We start from the raw sequence: 23,857 nt of genomic DNA on the forward strand, positions 1-23,857 counted from the left end.
GATCAAATTACCTCCTCTGGCGAGTTCAAGTTGAAAGTGTAATGGAAGCAAATGGATTTTATGGATATCTCGATGGTTCGCCTTCACAGCTCCGTGATGAACAAGGTGAAATATAACTCTAAATTCTACTTATTCTCTTTGGAAGTTGATTGATTCACAACTGAGATCTTGTATCACTGCTTCTCTTTCTCAGAACACATTACCATATGTCCTAGGGTTACGATCTGTGCATCAAATTTGGATTTCTTCGTCAAATAGATACAATTCCTTGATTGAATCACATGTTCAAGAACTCAGAGATCAACTACATAGTTTGTCTAAAACATCAACCATAGATTCATATATTGATAAGATCAAGGAGTTAGCACAAAAATTGGTTCTTGTTGGTAGTCCTATTGAGGATGATGAACTCGTTTTAGGACTTTACATGGCTTACCTAAAGCCTTTAATGGACTTAGAACTGATGTTCGTGCTATATGCACTAAAGGACATAGTGTGTGTTTTGATGAACTTGTCACAATGTTGAAAAGTGAAGATGTTCAGTTGACTCAAGAATCTCCATCAGAGACTGATGTTCAAAATTCTTTTGTTTTGGTTGCTACACATGGATCACAAATAGTAAACAGTAGTGCTTCAGGGCCATCTCAGTTTCCTAATGTATCATTTGGACCTTATAGGGTTCCAAATCAGGGGTTTCATTCTTTTGGTGTATCACCTCAGTTTGGTCAATCACCTTATCTTGGTTGTTCAAATCAGGCTTCAAATACGTTTGGTGTTTCAAATCAGTTTGGCACTCAATTTTTACCACGGCAATTTGAGAATTCACAGCTTGGTTCTTCACAATTTGGGCCACAATATAGTATACAACAGTTTGGACCACAACTGTTTGGCCCACACCAATTTAGGCCTAATCAGTTTGGTTAACATTTTGGATCCACTACGCCAAATTTTAGCATTAGCGGCATGAGAAAACTGCCGTTAATAGTCCCAAAACTGCCGGTAATACTTAAAACCGCCGGTAATAGTTCAAAAACCGCCGGAAATAAACCGCCGGAAAAACAATTGTCGGAAAAACAAAAGCGGCATTAGAAAACCGCCGGTAATACTAAAAATGGCGATAAAGAACTGCCGGTAATAATACCGCCGGCAATAAAATCGGTGGTTAAATTTTTTTGCTTTCCCTGTGACTCGAACCCGGAACCTCCGGATCTTTGAACGCGCGTGCGACCAACTCGGCTAACCCGCATTATGGTTCAACTAGGATAAATAATATTATTTATATTATACGGGTCGGTTTTATTATAAACGGCGGTAATAAACCGCCGGTAATAAAAATAACCGTACATTCTACTTTTTCCGGTGGTAATTAAAAAACCGCCGGAAAAAGTCACTAAAAACGGCAGTCTTTGGATTACCGCCGTTTTAGGGTAATTATTACCGGCGGTCTTATTAATGCCGCTAAAAGTGTCTTTTAACGGCATTAAATTAATGTCGGTAATACTATCGCCGGTAAAGCCAAAATTTGGCGTAGTGATCCCAACAGTTTGGTTATTCTAGAGGTTTTCCTAGAGGAAGTGGCTGAGGTCCAAGACTGCCCTGTGACATTTGTGGAAGGAGTAATCCTTCTACCAACTATTGTTATTATAGACCACCACAAATGAATTTCTCTCCTCAGATGCCACCATCCAATTTTCAATAGAGAGGAGCAGGTTCTTCTGTTCCTTGGGGTAATAATGCAGGGATTCCAATGTTTCAACCCTCTCAGAGTATGCCACAGGTTTCTTCCTCTTCAACTACTATGCCCTTCTTTCTGAATACTAGTCCTGCACAAGCTAATTTTGCTGCTATGCCTGAGGCTTTCTCTACTCTGAATATGGGTCCTTCATTAAGTGTTTCACATGGCTCTCCTCAATATAACATTGCTCCACCAGCAGCAATAAACATGGGTAATTCTTCATTAATGCTTATGCCTACCAATTTTTAGACTTCTTTCACTACACCACAGGCACAACCCTGGTAATTTGATAGTGGAGCAACCAGTCATATCACTAATAATCTTTAGAATGTAATCAATCCTCAACCTGTTGTTGTCACTAATGGTGTTAGAATTGGAAATGGAACAAATTTGCCGATTTTTCACACTGGAAAAGGACTCTTACCAACTCCTTCAGGTCATTTACTTTTATCTCATGTTCTTCATACTCCACAAATTACTCACAACTTGATTTCTGTTTATCAGTTTGCCAAAGATAACGATTGTCTTCTCATCTTTGATTCCTTTGGTCTTGTAATTCATGACAAGACTTCTCACAAGATCTTGTACAAGGGACCTTATCATTAGGGATTGTACCCCATACTGAACTTTACTGAACCTAAGTCTGGGATTTCTTTTTCTACTGCACTTGTAAGCATTTCTTCTTCTGCCATGCTTTGGCATCAAAAACTTGGACATCTAAGTCTACCTTTGTTTCTTTCCTAAATAAAATAGCATGGCTTACCTGTTCATAAGCAAGCCACAGTTAGTCAATTGCAAATATTGTAATATGGCTAAAAGTCATAAGCTTCCCTTTTCCAATTCAGAAAATGTTGCTTCTACTCCTTTTCAATTAGTCCATATGGATGTGTGGGGGCCTTCTCAAATACCTTCTCATAAAGGTTTTAGATACTATTTGCTTGTTGTGGATGATTTTACTAGGTATACTTGATTGTTCCCTCTTCACTATAAATCAGAGATCAAACATGTTATTGCCTAGTTTAAAGCTTATGTCAAAACTCAATTTCACACTACTATTCAAAATGTCAGGAGTGATAATGGGGGAGAGTTCATTAATCATTTTCTTCTTCACTTGTTCTTGACTAATGGCGTAATCCATCAAACTTCATGTCCTCATACTCCTGAGAAAAATGGTCGTGCAGAAAGAAAGCACAGACAGTTGATTGAGACTACCATTACTCTTCTTCTACAAGCTAACCTACCAACCTCCTTTTGGCTTGAAGCTTTAACTACAATAGTTTTTCTTATGAATAGAATACCTCATACTAGTGTTAATTTCAAAATTCCTTATGTTCTATTGTTTCATTCTGCTCCTAATTACATGTTTCTTAAACCTTTTGGTTGTTGTTGCTATCCCTCGTTAAAACCCTATGCCACACGTAAATTGTCTCCAAAATCTACTCCTTCTGTTTTCTTAGGATACTGTCCTAATATAAAAGGATATAGATGTTATGATCCTTGTACAAGCAAAGTGTACACTTCTAGGCATGTCAAGTTTGTTGAAACATAATTTCCTTATTCATAGTTGATACAATCCCCAGGGACTTCCACTAATTCTTCCTCTAAGTTTCATGTTCCTTTAACTATGTTTGATGACATACTTATTCCTGTTTCTGTCCCTATGTCATCTCTGTCTTCTACTTCTACTTCATGTACTAATACTCAAGGTGTTTCTGTTGTACCAGTGTCTGTTTCACATACTTAAGCTTTTTCTTCTCCTATTCTACATAATTCTTCTCCTACTATGTCACATGTTTCTGCTGATCATCCTGATGAGATGTTTGTCCCTATGTTGTCCCATTCTTCTCCTTCTTCTTCTATTATTCCTTCAACTTCTGCTCCTACAATTTCTCTACCTTCTATTGTACCTCATCATTCTATGACTACTAGATCTCAGAATGGCATTGTTAAACCTAAAAAGTTTAATGGCATGACAGTAGTTGGTAATGAGTCTTCTTTACCAGTAAAAGAGCCTACTCATTTTTCTGAAGCCAATAAACATCAAGTCTGGCAACAAGCTATGAATACTGGGTATCAAGCCTTGCTTAAACAAGATACTTGGAGTCTTGTTCCACCACCACCTGGTGCAAATATAATAGGATGTCAGTGGATTTACAAAATAAAGTATGATTGTAGTGGCTCAAATAAATGGGGCTCCGTACTAACTCCGAAGACATACCACCGAGCTCGGTATCGACCCCGGGAGCATATTGCCGAGGGCTCCGTACCGACCCCGGAGACATACCACCGAGGGCTCCATACTGACCCCGGAAGCATATTACCGAGGGCTTCGTACCGACCCCAGAGACATATTACTAAGGGCACCCGAGGGCTCCGTACCGACCCTGGAGACATACCACCGAGGGCATCCGAGGGCTCCCGAGCAAGCCTCCTGCGCCTAATGAGACACATCATCGAGAAGAATCCTCGTGAAGGGCTGACCTGGCCATGTGCTCCGTAACCGCCTTATCCGATGCATCATCTATGATATCACTCGAGGCGGTTACCAGAGCGTGACCTTCACGCGCTAGCTTGGAGGCCAAGCAAACCAAGATCTATAAATACAAAGGGACCCTAACCTAAAGAGGTAGGTCGTTCTACCCTAACCCTAACCCTGGACCTAAACCTCTCTTCTTACATCTAACTTGATCGTCGGAGGGTCACTGGGCTTCCACAGCCCTAGTGACTTGTTGCAGGTCCAACAGCGGAGGCGTGGAGCAAACGGAGGAAGGAACCGGAATCCTCTCACGATCAAAATCCCGACAATTGGTAGAAAAAGCCGACTAGTTCATCTGAAGCATGAAATAACACTGTTTATTGCACTGTTCATGTTCTTCCCGAGGTCTATATTCATTCCGAGGCCTATCTCTTTCCCGAGGCCGTCGACGCTCATCCCGTCACGGCCACCAACCCTAGTGACTTGTTGAAGGTTGAGCAGAGGACGCACGAAGCTGTAAGGAAGGAGCAAGGAGCGAAGCCCGAGCAGACTGATCCAAATCTGAACCCCGACAATTGGCGACTCTGCTGGGGATTAGTCGTTCTCTCTGATGTTCGCTCCTCCCCTTCAACAACTCTCACCTCGCTTATAGGCGTTCTTCACGACGGAAATGTCGAGATCCAAGAACCAAAAAGTGGCGACGCAATGAGAGAAATTGGTGAAGACCAAGCGGCTCTTCCACCTGTCCTCCAACTCTTGCTCTGGCGGGGGCTAGGATCGTCCGCTGCTCAACAACGTACGCATCCGCCAAAAGAATCCATGGCCTAGGAAGTCCGTAAAAAGACCGCCTTGCCCCTTCAAGGGAAATGGTTCTTTAGGAGAAAATGGGCTAGCACAGAAGGCGTTCACCGTGCCCCACACAGCAATCAATCCAAGATTCAAGGCAGAAATTAGCTTTCGACAAGCTTGGAAGCGTCCATACCTTTCCGTGCCTCCTTCGTGCCTAGGTTTCGCGAAGCCGAGCCCACGAACTCACGGAACCCTTCCGTGCCTTCGTCATGCATAGATTTCCTAAAGCCGAGCCCACAAACGGACCGAACCCTTTCGTGCCTCCTTCATGCCTTGGTTTTCCGAAGCCAAGCCCACGAGCCGACGGAACCATTCCATGCCTCCTTCGTGCCTTGGTTTTCCGAAGCCGAGCCCACGAACCGACGGAACCCTTCCGTGCCTCCTTCGTGCCTAGGTTTTCCGAAGCCAAGCCTATTGACCGACAGAACCCTTCCGTGAATCCTTCATGCCTAGGTTTTCTGAAGCCGAGTTCACGAACCGACGGAACCCTTCCGTGCCTCCTTCGTGCCTAGGTTTTTCGAAACCGAGCCCACGAATCGACGGAACCCTTCCATGCCTCGGTTTCCTGAAGCCGAGCCCACGAACCGAAGGAACCCTTCCGTGCCTCCTTCGTGCCTAGGTTTTCCGAAGCCGAGCCCACGAACGAACGGAACCCTTCCGTGCCTCCTTCATGCCATGGTTTTTCGAAGCCAAGCCCACGAACTCGCGGAACCCTTCCGTGCCTCCTTCGTGCCTAGGTTTCCTGAAGCCGAGCCCACGAACCGACGAAACCCTTCCGTGCCTCCTTCGTGCCTTGGTTTTCCAAAGCCAAGCCCACGAACTCACGGAACCCTTCCGTGCCTAGGTTTCCCGAAGCCGAGCCCACGAACCGACGGAACCCTTTCGTGCCTTGGTTTTCCGAAGCCGAGCCCACGAACCGACGAAACCCTTCCATGCCTCCTTCGTGCCTAGGTTTTCCGAAGCAGAGCCCACGAACCGACGGAACCCTTCGGTGCCTCCTTTGTGCCTAGGTTTCCTGAAGCCGAGCCACGAACGGACGGAACCCTTCCGTGCCTCCTTCGTGCCTTGGTTTTCCGAAGCCAAGCCCACGAACTCATGGAATCCTTCCGTGCCTCCATCGTGCCTAGGTTTCCCGAAGCCGAGCCCACGAACCGACAGAACCCTTCCGTGCCTCCTTCGTGCCTTGGTTTTCCAAAGCCAAGCCCACGAACTCACGGAACCCTTCCGTGCCTCCTTCGTGCCTAGGTTTCCCGAAGCCGAGCCGACGAACCGACGGAACCCTTTCGTGCCTCCTTCGTACCCTGGTTTTCCAAAGCCAAGCCCACGAACTCACCGAACCCTTCTGTGCCTCCTTCGTGCCTAGGTTTCCTGAAGCCGAGCCCACGAACCGACGGAACCCTTCCGTGCCTCCTTCGTACCCTGGTTTTCCAAAGCCAAGCCCACGAACTCACCGAACTCTTCTGTGCCTCCTTCGTGCCTAGGTTTCCTGAAGCCGAGCCCACGAACCGACGGAACCCTTCCGTGCCTCCTTCGTACCCTGGTTTTCCAAAGCCAAGCCCACGAACTCACCGAACCCTTCTTTGCCTCCTTCGTGCCTAGGTTTCCTGAAGCCGAGCCCACGAACCGATGAAACCTTTCTGTGCCTCCTTCGTGCCTTGGTTATCCAAAGCCAAGCCCACGAACTCACGGAACCCTTCCGTGCCTAGGTTTCCCGAAGCCGAGCCCACGAACCGACGGAACCCTTTCGTGCCTTGGTTTTCCGAAGCCGAGCCCACGAACCGACGAAATCCTTCCATGCCTCCTTCGTGCCTAGGTTTTCCGAAGCAGAGCCCACAAACCGACGGAACCCTTCGGTGCCTCCTTTGTGCCTAGGTTTGCTGAAGCCAAGCCTACGAACGGACGGAACCCTTCCGTGCCTCCTTCGTGCCTTGGTTTTCCGAAGCCAAGCCCACGAACTCACGGAACCCTTCTGTGCCTCCATCGTGCCTAGGTTTCCCGAAGTCGAGCCCACGAACCGACGGAACCCTTCTGTGCCTCCTTCGTGCCTTGGTTTTCCAAAGCCAAGCCCACGAACTCACGGAACCCTTCCGTGCCTCCATTGTGCCTAGGTTTCCCGAAGTCGAGCCCACAAACCAACGGAACCCTTCTGCGCCTCCTTCGTGCCTTGGTTTTTCGAAGCCGAGCCCACGAACTGACGGAACCCTTCCGTGCCTCCTTCGTGCCTAGGTTTTTCGAAACCGAGCCCACGAACGGACGGAACCCTTCCGTGCCTTGGTTTTCCAAAGCCAAGCCCACGAACTCACGGAACCCTTCCGTGCCTCCTTCGTGCCTAGGTTTCCCGAAGCCGAGCCCACGAACCGACGAAACCCTTCCGTGCCTCCTTCGTACCTTGGTTTTCCAAAGCCAAGCCCACGAACTCACCGAACCCTTCTGTGCCTCCTTCGTGCCTAGGTTTCCCGAAGCCGAGCCCACGAACCGACGAAACCCTTCAGTGCCTCCTTCGTGCCTTGGTTTTTTGAAGCCGAGCCCACGAACCAACGGAACCCTTCCGTGCCTCCTTCGTGTCTAGGTTTTTCGAAGCCGAGCCCACGAACGGACGGAACTCTTCCGTGCCTCCTTCGTGCCTTGGTTTTCTAAAGCCAAGCCCACGAACGCACGGAACCCTTCCGTGCCTAGGTTTCCCAAAGCCAAGCCCACGAACCGACGGAACCCTTCCGTGCCTCCTTCGTGCCTCGGTTTCCTAAAATCGAACCCATGAACCGACGAACAACGGGTATGAGGCTCGACACATCTCTCTGGGGCTTCGTACATTTTAAAATATTCGGCCACACTACTCGTCACGAGAGAAGTTGAGGGGTTATTGTAGTGGCCCAAATAAATGGGGCTCCGTACTGACACCGAAGACATACCACCGAGCTCCGTACCGACCCCGGAAGCATATTGCCGAGGGCTCCGTACCGACCCCGGAGACATACCACCGAGGGCTTCATACTGACCCCGGAAGCATATTACCGAGGGATTCGTACCGACCCCGAAGACATATTACTAAGGGCACCCGAGGGCTCCGTACCGACCCTAGAGACATATCACCGAGGGCATCCGAGGGCTCCATACCGACCCCCGAAACACAGTATCGAGGGCTCCCGAGCAAGCCTCCTGCGCCTAATGAGACACATCATCGAGAAGAATCCTCGCGAAGGGATGACCTGGCCATGTGCTCCGTAACCGCCTTATCCGGTGCATCATCTATGATGTTAGCCGAGGCGGTTACCCGAGCGTGACCTTCACGCGCTAGCTTGGAGGCCAAGCAAACCAAGATCTATAAATACAAAGGGACTCTAACCTAAAGAGGTAGGTCGTTCTACCCTAACCCTAACCCTGGACCTAAACCTTTCTCCTTACATCTAACTTGATCGTCGGAGGGTCACTGGGCTTCCACAGCCCTAGTGACTTGTTGCAGGTCCAGCAGTGGAGGCGTGGAGCAAACGGAGGAAGGAACCGGAATCCTCTCACGATCAAGATCCCGACAATTGGTGGAAAACGCCGACTAGTTCGTCTGAAGCATGAAATAACACTGTTTATGGCACTGTTCATGTTCTTCCCGAGGTCTATATTCTTTCCGAGGCCTATCTCTTTCCCGAGGCCGTCGACGCTCTTCCCGTCACGGCCACCAACCCTAGTGACTTGTTGAAGGTTGAGCAGAGGACGCACGGAGCTGTAAGGAAGGAGCAAAGAGCGGAGCCCGAGCTGACTGATCCAAATCTGAACCCCGACAATGACAAACACCGGAGGTATCTCATCCTCCATGGATATAAAGTCTCTTGGACTTGTCACGATCCACCTCACACTCAACGCTCTAAGAACAGTTTAACCTCCTCTTAAATTTACACGAGATGGATCATTCCAAAAGATATCATCCGACCCGTCTAGAAAAATGAAAGATAGTTGATCACATAACCAAGTCAGAATTGTCCCTCTAGCCACCATACGAATAAAATCATCATACCAAGGAAAAATGTGCTTAAATGGCAAAGTTTCAAAACTCACCCTAAAAATTAAGACCGGACAAGACACATTACTCTTCATCTCTCCCTCTGAACCATGAATATTTGTGCAAGAACCAGCTACCCCCCAAATTTGAATACACTCCGTATGTCCACAATCTATTGTGATCGCCTCTATTAAATTAACACATGGAACCATAGATTCAGGAGGCACATGCTGTAACCCAAGCTCTAATGGGGACCCTACAAAAGGAGTGGGTGGCTCACTCAGAAGAATGGGTCCAGGCTCAACTTTGATTTCTTGAGGAGGGGTGACCATTAGGTGTGTGGAACCAAGTAAAGTATTAACCTCCTCGATAGACTGATCAATATCAAAATTCTCAAAGTCAAAATGAGCTAAACAAGCGGCCAGAAGGTCATCGGTCAAAATATTAGGCAACGCCTCCTCCACTAAGTCCTTTATGACATCGACTGCGAAGCAGTCTTCTTCCATTAGAGGAGGTCTCGTAGCCTTGTAAACATTTAGTTTAAGGGTCATGTTCCAAAAAGTCACCTCCATCTCCCCACTCCTCACATGAATGTTTGCATTAGCAGTCGCCAAGAAGGGACGACAAAGAATAACTGGAGTTTGGTTTTTAAGGGTTTGCATCAGTTCTATGTCAAGGACTGTAAAATCAGCTGAAAAGTAAAAATCATTAACCTTAACAAGAAAGTCCTTAACTACTCCACGTGGCACCTTAATGGATCTATCAGTTAATTGCAAGGTAACCAGCTAATTGCAAGGTAACCGATGTGGGCTTCAACTCCCCAAGCCCCAATTGTTCATATACCGAGTACGGAATCAAGTTGACACTAGCCCCTACGTCTAAAATTGCGAGCTCTATGGCATGTTTTCCAATGACTATATCAATAGTCGAGGTACTAGGGTCTTGCAACTTAGAGGGAGCGTCAAACTAAAAAATAAAGCTCACTTGCTCGATGAGAAGGACCTTTTTAGATATATTGGTTCTATTTTTCCTCTTTTGAGTGCAAAGGTCCTTAAGAAATTTTGCATAGATTGGGACTTGTTTGATGGCATCTAGGAGTGGAATGTTAACTTTCACTTGCTTGAATACCTCAAGGGTATCATCCATAGATACTCCCCTCTTAAGAAAGGGAGATGGTGCATTCAAACATGATGGGAACGGGGCTTTAGGCACATAGGGTGGCACCTTAAAGCCCTTTGACATGGGAGTGGGTGGTGCAGGTGTGACTAAATGGGTTCCCTCCTTGCTTTATGAACACTCCTCGCCAAAGTCATCGGGGTCGAAGGGAGCCAAATGCTCCTTCGGCTTCTCTTTCTCTGGTCGGGTTTCGACCTCTTTATTATTGCGCAATGTCATGACTTCCTTAGCGTCAGCAGGGGCTGTTTCATGAACCACAAACTGTCATTTAGGGGGTTGGAGAGGCTAACTGGGCAACCTACCATATTCCCTACGACTCAGTGCATTGGCTATTTGCCCCACTTGGGTCTCTAACCTCACGATGGACTGTGTGTTGGTGCGCACCTGCTGTTGGGTATGATTGAGTTTGTCAACCGCTTGTAGCACCTTTTCCTTAAAGGGTGGACCCCGCGAGGATTAGGGAGGTGCTTGCTGCTGGTTCTGTGAGAGATAGGCCGCAGGGTTAAACTGAGTGTTAAATGGCCTAGGTTGTTGGACAAAACTGTTGCCCTGTTGTTCCGTCTTCCACGAGAAATTAGGATGTTTGGCCCAACCCGCATTGTAAGTACTAGAATACGGATCATTACCCGGTTGGGAGAAACCCCGTGCATTAGAGTACCCCTGTGCGGTGTTAACTTACTCCTCCACAAAAATGGGAAATTGTGGGGCTGCAGGACAATCAGCAATGAAATGGGCCGAGCTAGCACATAAAGAACATGCCTTCTAAGAAGGTGGAGGCTGTGAGGTGGCCGGTCCCATGCAAAGAAGCTTTTCAACCTTTTCAGTCAATATTTCTACTTTAGAATGGAGGTCATGAGATGGTTTAATCTCGTACATACCTCGTGGCTTATCAGAACCAGCAGTGACTGACTTACCTCTCCTCTCAAAAGAAACATTTTGTAGGGACCCTTCGCTCATAGTTTCGAACAATTGCTAGGCATTCTCTTCATGCTTAACCATCACAGAGCCTCCACATGAGGCATCAACCATCACACAATGCAGCAGAAGCAACCCGGAATAAAAACAATGTACTAATTGCCACTTAGGTATGTCATGGTGCGGACACTTACGAATGAGATCCCTATATCGCTCCCAAGCCTCATAGAACTGTTCATTCTCAACTAGTTTGAAAGTGGTGATCTCCTGCCGAAGTTGGAGTGTTTTTCCTATGGGGAAAATTTATTAAGGAATGCCGCACTCATTTGCGCCCAAGATGTTATAGAATTAGCTAGCAAAGTACTAAGCCAATGTTTGGCATTCCCTATCAAAGTGAATTGAAACAAAATCAATCTCAATGCATCCATCGAAAAATTATGAATTAAAAGCATGGAACTGAGGGCTTCAAATTCAGTGATGTGTTGATATGGATCCTCTTGAGATTGCTCTTGAAACTTAGGGAGCATTTGGAGTGTACCGGGCTTAATCTCATAGTTGTTAGCCATGATTGTGGGTAGTCGTACACATGATGGTGTAATGTATGTTGTGGGGGCGAAATGTGAGTTCAGAGGGAAGGGGTCAGGTACAACTAAGTCCCTCTGCTCATCAGCCATTGTGACTAAATTAGTCTTTTTGTGAACCCTGTGTCTCCTTTCTAAGTCTAGATGAAGAGGAAGAAGTTTGGGTTCCAAAGACCGAAGACCAAGCATGTAAGTTCAATACCCCTCAATTGTAAGAATGGGGTACTCTATACACAGACACAAATTCACCAAAAAGAAGAACAAAACTCACAATGGGTAAACGAAATCGCGTTATATCACGGCACCGCTTGCCCATTGTGATCTTTGCTCGTTTTGTCGCCTCATAACCTGTAGCTAAGAGTACCAAAACTAACAAACAAAATTACAATAAATAACAATAAACTAAAATAAAAACTAATCGAATTAATGCAACCATGTCATTTCGTGTCTAAAATTACATTTCCAAAAGCAATTTCTTTTGTATCTTTTCATGCACTGTAACAACTTAAATCCCAATAGGGATTAAAATTATGGGACGAAGGGAGTAGAATTTTTGTTGGGAAAACTCTTTTGAAATGATGGGGCAATGACATTCGATCATGAGTGCATTAATATGTAAGTGGTAAGTCATCCGCAGTAATTAACCACTGGAATGCTTTAAACGTGCAACCAAAACTGAGGTCTCTTGTGGTCGGATTTTAATTCTAAAATTAACTTTTCAAATGATGTAGTTTTTGTTTTCATTGCAGCCAAACAAGCATGGGGAGAAACTCATAGAAAACAGAAAATATAACTATACAAGGATTAGCTGAATAAAAGGGCTTAGGTAAAACCCTAATTTAGCAAGCTGATGAGCTACCTTGAACAATAATGGGGTTGTATTATGATAGGGATGGAGTCAGGGTGGGACCAATAGGGGCAGTCGCCTCTACAAGGAAAAAAAAAACACTACTATTGCATATAAAAATAAATAAATTCCTATGAAATTATATAGGCTCGTTCATGTGTAGAATTTTGAAAATATATATATAATAGTAACCTTTAAAATACGAGGATACTAACATTAATTACTAAAGGCTAAAGAGTTAAAATATAACAAAACATAAAACTAGAGGGTTAATATTGTGAATATTCAAGTAATAAACTTCCAACTTTCGTTAGATGAGTTTAGTATTTTACAGTTTTATTTCTTTTTGCTTTAAAACCTCAATGGCACACCAAACCCTCTCCCTCTCTCTTGGCACAAACATATCCAATTATTAAGACTTCAAGGCAATTTCGAGAAAATAGCAACGGAGGAGAAAAGATTTTGGAAACCCTCATTAATTTTGGTGAAATCTAAGTTGTAGGTATGTCTTTCTCTAATTGTTATTCTAGACTTCTAATTCTTTACTTTTTGACTGGTAAAATCAAGTAGTAACATGAAAGCCCTTGGACCGAAATCGTCCAGTTGTGATGAATGAAAAAAAAGATGAACAGTAAAAAAAATAAGACACATACATCAAGATCGATCTCATTAGTTAAACAGATTTATGTATTTACGTTATTTTGAGTTTTAATGTATTTACATTATTATACATGTGTATTTATATTTTTTTCTCGCATGTATGATCATCCCAGCATGGTGAAATTCCTGGCTCTGTCCCTGATTATGATAATATCATTCACGCACTAACCAATTTTTGTTGGCTTGATCCCTGTCAGTCGTAATGATTCAAATAAAAAAAGAAAAGCGGCAAATGTTTCACACATAATTTTATGAGTACCAACGAAGCGTTCACCATCGTGCATGGAGCCCACGTTTGGATTCCACACAAGTGATCCAAACTATTAATAACATTTTTACTGGTGGCCTAGTAAAAATTCGAGTTGCATAGCTATTTATACATTGAGAGGAAGTAACAGATCAAATAATGTGGGCAGAAGTGGTTCGAGACTTCAAGTGGTGAATGTCATTTAACCGGCCTGCATCATGGGCAAGTCTCACTTTCGAACCAAAGCATTAATTCTGTGAAGTACTAATGACTACTTCAGTGCAACTCACAGAGCCATTTATTTCTAGGAGTGATATGTAGAACAACAGAAGTGCCTTTTCCATCAAGAAGGATTGTGGGTTTGTTGGTTTTTCCCCTGTCGTGGGCACATTGAAAAAGATGGTTATTTCTCCGAGTAGATATACTAACCAAGCAGGATGTCTAGCTTGATTTAACGCTAAGGAACTCTATATAGCGGTAAAAACATCCGTATCAGCTTTTTTAAATTTCAGACCAAATTACACCTTAAAATATCATTTTATTACTTTAGTTAGTCATTTTTAAAATATATACTGCATCAGACTCACTATTTTAACTTATGGTCTATTAATATATTATTTCCTTCTTCTTCCAAAATAATATTGAGATGTTATTATTATTCTTTATTTTTTCTCAAATGTAATACGTATACTCTATAGTGATCTATTAAAAAAATTAAATACTTAATTTTTAATTCATTTGAATCGGTGCAAAAATCTTATTTTTTTTATCATTTTATCATAAAGAGTCATAATTAATTTAGTCTCTAGGGCTCTCATAATCAAGTTTCTGCTCTTTATTTTGGACTCTGTAAAGTAGAAACTTAATTATGAGAGCCCTATAGGCAAAAAATAATTATGACACTTCAAGATAAAATAATAAAAAATAATATTTTCACACCGGTTCAAATGGATTAAAAATTAGAGCACTGGGTTATGCCTGAACGTTACCTTTATGGCCCCGAAATTAGTAGAGATGCGCAAACTTGCTCGGATCCAATTTAAAAATGAAAACAAAAGACTCATTGGTGAGGTATAAATTAAATAGTAAAATAATATAGTATGATGAGCAAAGGTAATGCCTTAATTGTTTTACTTTTTCAAAAGTTTTTTTTAAAAGATTTCCTCTGCTTTCAATTATTTCTCTCTCTATTTCTTTTCACTTATTACCTCTACTACTCTCATAAAAAATTTCTCAAAAACTTATCTAAACACAACATAAACAAATTGCAAAGTAGAGAGGGAGGACTAGAAGCTGATGCAGGAGACTTTCTGCCGTTTTGCTCTTTAATCTAACTTTGACCAAGAAGTAGCGACAGTGGTGTGAATGCTCTTAGCATTATTAAAGCGTAGATGGACTTTGGAGTGAAAAGTTTGGTTCTGAAATGATCACTTTCTTTAGGGGCGTGAATGCTCTTAGCATTATTATATAGCGTAGATTTTGGAAAATTTGGTTTTTTTTTTTTTGGTGAAGCGGAAAATGGAAAGTTTGGTTATGCAATGATCACTTTCTTAAGAAAAAATCGGATTTGACGTTGCTGACAGACATATCATTGCAATGGATGCCAAATCCACCGACCATTTGACTTGTCTTGTAAATAAGAGGCTTGCCGGGCTTGGCTATCCTTTTTTTACCGTTTGAGATGCCACGGTAAAAAAGCTGACTTTGAGTTAAAGCTTTAGAATGAGTACCGAAAATTAAAATGATTGAATCGAGGATTTATTCATATTGAATAAATTTGAGGCCCACTCGAGATTTTTTTTTTAAAATTTTGAACAATTTGGATTATACATGCATCGTCTATGACCATGGTCGGTGGCTCCTGTCAATTTCTTTAGCATTACTGAAAGAAGGAGGTGCATCTCAGATTGGGGGAAAAGGGTAATGTGGTCAATTTGCCTCAACCACCTACATCAGTCAATCACGTAGGTGGAAAAGGCTGGCACTGCTTTGAAATTGGACGGAATTATAGCCTTTTTGGGCGGTAAAGCTATGCCCACTGACTTGAACTTCCACCGAAACCTATACGACGCCGTTTTGTATTGTTATCTTGGTGTAGAAATATTTGGTTTTATGCTTCTCTTAGAGCTCTTCAACGAAAGCTTTAGAGCTAGAAATTAATTATGTTCTTTTAGGATAAAATGATCAAAAAAATAATATCTTTGTACTAATTCAAACGAATTAAAAATTGAAAAACTTAATTTTTTCATTTGGTTTTATGGTTCTTGCAGGGCTCTTCAAGAGCCCTAGAATTAAAAATTAATTACGATCTTTTAAAATAAAATGATTAGAAAAATAAGATTTTTACATCAGTTCAAAAAGATTGCAAAATTAAAAATAAGATTATCTTATTATTTATTTATTTATTTTGATCATCAAGAAAGGTGGGAGGGGACAATCAGCGTAACAACTCCATTTGACTTGACTATAGGAACTCCCTACTCGTCAATAAAATGTCCGGTTCGAGCCATAGCTACCGTCCGAGAAAAAGCGTCATCACCACGGCACCACTTTAGTGCATAACTGGTAAAAAGTCTCCCTTTTAATCTGCAAACTGGTTTCGAACACCTGGTGGGACTCAAACTTCCGTCTGCATTGAGGGGAGCAGTGGGCCTCACCAACTGCGCTACCGCCTCGATAGTAGATTTTCTTTATTTCAATTCAACCCTTTTTCCATTCTCCCATCAAATGGTCTATTTGAAAGACTGTTCTATTTTTGCCGTTTTTGATGGGTGAAGGACTGGAGCCTTAAAAACAGACAAGACTAAGTCAAGTCGCCCTGACAAGCCATTTGAAAGGCCGAAAGCGGGAAAAGAAAGAAAACCAGAGGTAGCATATACTGTGTTAATAAGATTATACACCATGATTAGGTATATCCAAAATGGCATTAATATATACTCATTTCGTCTCAAAATGAATGATATTGTCTGCCTTTGTGCCTTTTGAAATTTACTTCTCTATTTCTGTTACCTTATCACCATTTCTACTCGTCATTATTAATTTCTACACCCTGCAATCTCCAATTATACTCTCGTCATTTCTGTACCCTGCAAATCAACTCAAATTCATTTCTTCTGTTTTTGGTAATAAGATTCAAATATCCATTAGTCACATTTCAACAAGTAGAAACAGATTAAACCCAAGATCCTGCCAGAAATTAACATTGCAAATCCTAAAAGACCAACTAATCCTAGAGAAGGACAGAGAGAAACATATACTACTATAGCACAGAACAAAAATCCCCCAAATTACAAACCCTAACTAAACCCTCTCCCCACAAATTGACCTCGCCAGCTGGATATCATTAGCCGTGAATTGTGCACAGATTCGTAATCCTTGAAAAACCCGACCAACTACGTCTCCGCCGCCTCCTACAACACGGCCACAACAGATCAGGGGCTCGGCGCTCTTCTGGTACTTCCTGATCTCCCTCAGCGCTACCGTCCCCAGCCTGAACCTGTGCGGCTTCTTCACCCCCTAACGTCGCCGGCATCGACTTCCTCGCCGCCTTTGTCACCAGCTTCTTTTGCGGGCGTTTCCTCCAATGGATTACCTCGCCATTTGCTCATCGCCATCTCTTGTTGGGTTTGTGGGTCTAGTATAGTAGAGAGAGAAGGTTGAATTGTTGAGAGAGAGTATAATTTTAAAAGTTTGCACAGAGAGAAGGTTGAATTGCTGAGGTTGAATGATGGATTGGAAGGAGGATAAATAAGTCATTTAACAAGTGGGAGTTTTGGCAGGATCAAAATGAGTTTTGCCATTATCATTTGCCTCTATAAGTTTGAAAATCATATAATAGTCTGATTCAGATTTATCAAACAAAATTCATAGAGTATTACTTATGGAAAGCATTATGAATAATTTTTTAAGATGTCCGAAATATTAAAATTGTCATTCAGTTTAGGACGGAGAGAGTAAGATATCATTAACCACCGTATTAGCAAGTATTAGTTTCATGAGAAATTTGGCGTCGCTTAAAGATATATATGTGATTCGAAAATCCTATGTGTACCGACCATTTTTGGACCGAAACCGTACCGACGGCCGCGCGCGGCCATCTCCGGCCACCGGACGGCCGATCCGAGCCGTCCAAAAATTTTAAAAAAAAAAACCGAGGGGCCCCACGCGGGAATTAACGTCATCCGATGTGTGTAGGGTGCTTGATCTAAACACCCTATTTTTCGTGTATATATGTATACACGAAAAATAGGGTGTTTAGATCAAGCACCCTACACACATCGGATGACGTTAATTCCCGCGTGGGGCCCCTCGGTTTTTTTTTTTAAAATTTTTGGACGGCTCGGATCGGCCGTCCGGTGGCCGGAGACGGCCGCGCGCGGCCGTCGGTACGGTTTCGGTCCAAAAATGGTCGGTACACCTAGCAGTACTCATATGTGATTAGGATCAGACCGTCCAGCTACGCAAGTAGCCATCTCCTCACTCTGGCGAAGCTGCTCTAGCTCACACTGGAATGTAAACAACTTCTTTTCTTTTCTGGAGTGATACTTTGTTTGGATTGCTTTTCGAAAAAAAATTCTCAACTCAAAAAATACTCATTACTTATACTTTCAATCATTTCTCACCTTTATCTCAAATCATTATACTTATTGCTTTCATTTCTTTCTCTACTCATAATCCTACAAAAAATTTCAAAAATTTATCCAAACACAGCAACTTCTATTTTCCAAAACAGTGTTGTATAAAGTTTGGGTGGAAGTTCACCGATGGATGTAGCTTTACTGCTTTTCATGCGGGTAGAGGAACCTTTTTTTGATAGTATGTTAACTCAAAGGGTTAGGGTGGGACCCATCCATATTTGTTGAAAGAGAGTGAAAGGAAAGAACGCGTTAAGAAGCATTAATGCTCATGCTGCAGCTTCTGCTACATGGCGTGTGGAGTGTGGAGTAAGTCTGTTGGTTTTCCGGACAAAAGTTACCGGCTCATCCGGGGTATAGTAACTTTTTCTCGAATTTAAACCCATGTGACATCAATTGCTTGCTAATTAGCCACAAATGTCAAGCTACCACTCTTCCATGGCCATGGCACTGACTACACCCACCCTTTTGCTCCTCCTCTTTCTTTCCTCCAAATTCCCATGTTCATCTGCTCAAACATGGATCAAATCCGGTTACTGGTTCTCCGGCAGCAAATTCCCTGTAACCGACATAAACTCAACCCTCTTCACTCACCTCATCTGCGGTATGGCAGGCCTAAACCCTTCCACGTACCAACTTTCCATTTCTTCATCAGATGCCCAGTCCTTCTCCATCTTCACTCCCACTGTCAGGCAAAAGAATCCAACGGTCACAACGCTCTTAGCGATCGGTGTAAGATCGGCGAAGTCTTCGACTCTTTCCTCGATGGTTAGCCAATCTGAGTTCAGGAAGTCCTTCATTGAGTCCTCCATTAAAACAGCTCGATTATATTGGTTTGATGGGCTGGACTTTCACTGGGATTCAGTCAATACTAGCTCTGAAATGGCAAACATGGCCACCCTATTCGATGAGTGGCGATTAGCGATCGAATCAGAGTCAGGAAACTCAAGTGGGTCTCAACTCATCTTGACAATGGGTGTCCCGTTCTCCCCATACCTTGACAATGCAAGTTTTCCAATTGAATCTATTAAGAAGAACATGGACTGGGTACATGTGATGGCATTTGACTACTACACGCCTACTTCGTGGAATTACACGGCTGCCTTTGCAGCATTGCATGATCCAGGAGGTGATCAACTGATGAATACAGAAGATGGAATCAATGATTGGATTAACGGCGGGTTATCGGCTAACAAGATTGTTTTGGGGCTGCCTTTCTACGGCTATACTTGGACGCTCGTGAACCCGAATGACAGTGCAGTCGGTGCACCGGCAAAGGGGACCGCCGACAATGGTTGGATGAGCTACAAGAATCTTAAGGCGTACATCCAGATATCCGGAGCTGTTTCGGAGTACTATAATGCAGCCTATGTTGTGAATTACTGCGTCATCGGATCGAGTTGGATTGCTTATGACGATGTTGAGGTCGTGAAAAAAAAGGTAGCTTATGCGAAAAAGAGGAATTTGCTAGGTTATTTTGTGTGGCAAGTCGAAGATGATGCTGAAAATTGGGTGCTTACTCAGGCAGGTGAGTACTATACATCCCATGCTATCTAATAAGTTGTGCTTTTATATACAAACAATGCATTATTTCAATGTGACCTGTAAATTTGAGAAGATTTCTCAAACCGATTGTTCCTCCTGATCCACTAGGCTGAGCTAAGAAGTTGGGATTTCACAAAAGAGTCATGATAAAGAAAAATTAGAAGAACTAGGGAACACAATTGTCGTCAAGAGGACTATCTCTGAGAGCCTCTAAGTATAGTTGAAACTAATTTTGGGCAATATATGATCATTGTGTTTTTCCATTGGAACGGTTAAGAGTGTTCTGTTTCTCTTGTCTACTGCTAGATTGTCTTCTCACATTTTTCTCTAATGCACAATTTCATAGCACAAGAAGATGAGAAAAATCTCGGGAACAAGAGACCCTTCTTGTTAATCTTGCTTCCAACTGCAACTACAGTTACCCTTGTACTAGTTTATGCGATGTGGTATCTGCGTAAAAGAGCACGCAGAAACAAAGGTAAGTTCTTACAGCCGAGAAAACTTTGTGCATAAATCATTTCCCTTCACCCTTTTAATGTTCCGCATGTTTTTTTCATTGGTTACAGGACAGATGGGCAAAGGAAAAGAATCGCAATCTTTATTCAAAACTACTATGGCATCTACTGGAAACGCAAATGCTCCTAATTTGTTAGTATTTAGACTCACCGACCTTGTAGAAGCTACCAATAACTTTTCATTTGAAAATAAGCTCGGAGAGGGTGGATATGGACCTGTTTACAAGGTAAAACTATTCGTCTTCGCATAAAATTGAGAAATCAAAACTAAATAAGCGGTGTCTATTTCGCCTGTAGGGTGTATTACATAATGGACAAGAAATAGCAGTAAAGAGACTTTCAAGGACTTCTACACAAGGATTTGAAGAGTTCAAGAACGAGGTGATGCTTACTGCTAAACTGCAACATGTAAATCTTGTAAGAGTTCTTGGATTTTGCACCGAAAAAGAAGAACAGATGTTGATCTACGAATACATGCCGAACAAAAGCCTGGATCATTATCTCTATGGTTAGCAATCTTTAATGCTTCTAAATTAATGGTGAACAATAATTGAGTGTGGTTTTAACATGAGGTGTCACCTATGTTTTAACTATCCAAATCTCTTTCGCGTAGTTCCAACCAGGGGATTACTTTTAGATTGGGAAAATCGAGTTCAAATCATTGAAGGGGTTACTCAAGGGCTCTTGTACCTCCAAGAGTACTCAAGATTGACAATAATTCACAGGGATTTGAAAGCGAGCAACATTTTGTTAGACAACGAGATGAAGCCCAAGATTGCGGATTTTGGCATGGCTAGAATTTTCAAGAAAGATGAATTCGAAGCTAACACTAGCCGGATTGTTGGAACATAGTAAGTTCCTTCTTTCTTACAATACACACTACATAATGTGTTCTAGTCTCAAATATTACCCATCTAGTTATCTGTTTTTGTTCACTTATGCAACATTGCAGTGGTTATATACCTCCTGAATATGTAAAACGTGGCATATACTCCACCAAATTAGATGTTTATAGCTTCGGAGTTCTTCTTTTACAAATCATTAGCGGAAAGCGGAATAATTGTTCACATGGCCTTTATGAAGACTTAAACCTCCTAGACTATGTAAGTAATTTTGAAAATTGTGACATGAATATTGCGAATTGATTTCCTTCCTGTGAACTCTAAAGATGCATTGCATCGAAATGCTTCAGGCATATGATTTGTGGAAGTGTGGGAAAGGCATGGAGTTCATGGATCCATCACTCGACGATACAAATTCATCTTGTAAATTAGTGAAATGCATGCAAATAGCTTTGCTATGTGTCCAAGAAAATCCAGTTGATAGACCCTCTATGTTGGAACTCTCGGTAATGCTGAAAAATGAAACTGCCACCAAGAACATCCCCAAAAGACCTGCTTTTTCTACAAGAAGAGATGAAGATGAAGTTCAACTTCAAGTTCACGAATCTACATCTCAACAAGAAATTTGGTCAGTTGGTGATGTATCCATTACCCAATTGGTAGCCCGATGAAGGTTAATTCTCCTTTTTTTCATGACTAGAGTAAGCACCGTAACAGTTAATTTTTTTTGTTAGGATTTTGCTTTTGCTGTCACATCTTTCTGAAGTTTGGGCAAATATGATTATTCCTATCCCTCTGTGTATATTGCCAGAAATACAACTTGTCTTGTTTTATTGCTCCTTTTAGTTCATCGAAGTTTCAAGAAGACATGAGCTAGCCTTCTGCAATGTTGTTACTCTGGAAATGTTTGTCATTATTCTTTGACCAGGTATAGTAATCACAATAATTGTATGCATTCAATACCTGGAGTGGGCGGTGGGTTTGGACTTTTGACCTCCAAGATATATGAGTCGAGGTGCAAGTAAGGTGATCTGAGTTATAAAAAAAAAAAATTAATGGTAAACCATCGGATCAAGGTCCTTTTAATTACAACCATATTATGAGTTGATATCCAAAATTTTAAAAAACTGATATAACAATTGACGATGGATGAAGTCGTCGTCCACTCCTAGTTTTGAATGCATTATACAATCATTGCGAGACAAGCTCTTTTACAATATCTTAAAAGATAATATCATCCGGTACTCCACTAACTTGGCTGAGGTGGAGGAGTTTGGACAGGCAAAATGTTAGCAAAAGTCACTAATAACAAGTCTATTTGTAACTGTGTTTAGTAGTGTGTTTAGTGATGTAACAGTGATTAGTTGGATTGATTTTAGCTGAGCTGGCGTAGTGTAATTGGAGGATGTAAGTCGGTTGAGAAGGGGTTTTGCCAGCTGTCATTGTAGTTGAGTTGTATATAAAGGCTTCTGAGTTCATTTGTACATCATCGAACAAAGACAGATAAATCAATTTGGGAAAGTAAAGATGAGTTTGTTCTTGTTTGAGTTCTTGGGTTTCTTGATTTCTTTGTGTTTCTCTCTTGATTTTCTTTCATTCCTGTAAATTTCTATACAAAATTCTTTAAAACGAGAAATGCTATAATGCACAAAAAAGAAAACATGAAAGTGTCCATGAAAGAGAGAATGGACGGCTTGTTCTGTTTCTTGGACACTTTCTTGTTTTCTATGTTATGTATTGCTTGGCGATTTTTTAGTCCTAAATTAATGGGTTACCCCAAGCATAGGGCGGAGACCGACATAACACAATGTCTGGTAAGTTCAGAGTCGAATCCATAGAGACAGTGATGTGTGCTGACTAAAAACTCGGGTTGTTCTAATTTAACGGGCTATTAGGTAGCCACCCCTTGTCGATTGATTAAGATTGACTAAAAACTAGAAATTAATTGTACTTTCAAATAATTAAAAAGGAGGTACGGTCATAGGGTTCATAGCACTCACAACCAGCCTAGATTAACCTGGTCCATTTGGTGTTCTTAAAAACGTTCGATTTTAGAGAGAAAAAGATACCCCGAGAGATGCGAACCTTAGGGTCGCCGTTTACCCATGCGCAACGGAGAATAAGTTTTGGACCCCCATTCCTCCGTTCACATGGGTTACGACTATGCCTGGGTTCATTTACGGGAAGGTTTTTTATTTTTTTATTGTTTGAAAATAGGAGCAGTACCGGAACTGGTCACGGTGTGCTAATCACCCCGCAATTCTACCTATACGACTACTCACTAATCATTATGCAAGAAATAGAATAAACCCTAATTTGATTCATGCTTCTAATACTGGAGAAAAAAAATAAACACAGGATCTAAGTTAAACAAGAATCAACGAACAACTTTGATAAAAAAACGAAAATCAATACGAATTACTAGAGTGCGAATAATTGAACAAAACTTCAAATAACATGAAAGGAAGAGAGCTAAAAGAAAACTAAACTATATTCTAACAGTGGAATTTTCCTGATGGCAGCCCGTTCTTCGTCCAAAGCTGCTGTTCACATTGAAACCAATTCCTCTTTTTTTCCACGGCCAGAACTCTCGTCCAAAACCTGCTGAAGTCAATCCATAATAGGCCTAATATAGTCAGGGTTTTCAATGCCTTAATTACATAAAAGGTTCCGTAGGCTTCATGAAATGACAAACCAATAATTCTTCTTTAAATACTATGCATTTAGACCCCAAGTTTTTTGTCTCTTCTGCTTTAATTCAAAATCTCGAACAACGAGCTCAAACAACCTATAAACAACAAAAGAACAAAATAAATATCAATTAACAAAAATAAATGACTAACA

The 23,857-nt window shown here is 42.2% G+C and overlaps 1 protein-coding gene and 1 non-coding gene across 2 annotated transcripts; both read left to right on the plus strand.

Moving 5' to 3' along the window:
• The first annotated feature begins 11,314 nt into the window (after positions 1-11,314).
• Positions 11,315-11,420, plus strand: LOC131309097 (small nucleolar RNA R71). Its single transcript, XR_009194768.1, has one exon. It is a non-coding gene; the product is annotated as a small nucleolar RNA R71 (small nucleolar RNA).
• Positions 11,421-18,407: 6,987 nt separating this feature from the next.
• On the plus strand, positions 18,408-21,844 carry LOC131298493 (G-type lectin S-receptor-like serine/threonine-protein kinase B120). Its single transcript, XM_058323984.1, has 7 exons — positions 18,408-19,639; positions 20,003-20,134; positions 20,223-20,398; positions 20,469-20,679; positions 20,785-21,022; positions 21,124-21,274; positions 21,364-21,844. Exons 1-7 carry the CDS (start codon positions 18,529-18,531, stop codon positions 21,682-21,684), a joined length of 2,340 nt encoding a protein of 779 aa, XP_058179967.1. The 5' UTR covers positions 18,408-18,528; the 3' UTR covers positions 21,685-21,844.
• The last annotated feature ends 2,013 nt before the right edge of the window (positions 21,845-23,857 follow it).

The sequence above is a fragment of the Rhododendron vialii genome, chromosome 1a (assembly GCF_030253575.1).
Source record: "Rhododendron vialii isolate Sample 1 chromosome 1a, ASM3025357v1".
Taxonomy (NCBI): domain Eukaryota; kingdom Viridiplantae; phylum Streptophyta; class Magnoliopsida; order Ericales; family Ericaceae; genus Rhododendron; species Rhododendron vialii.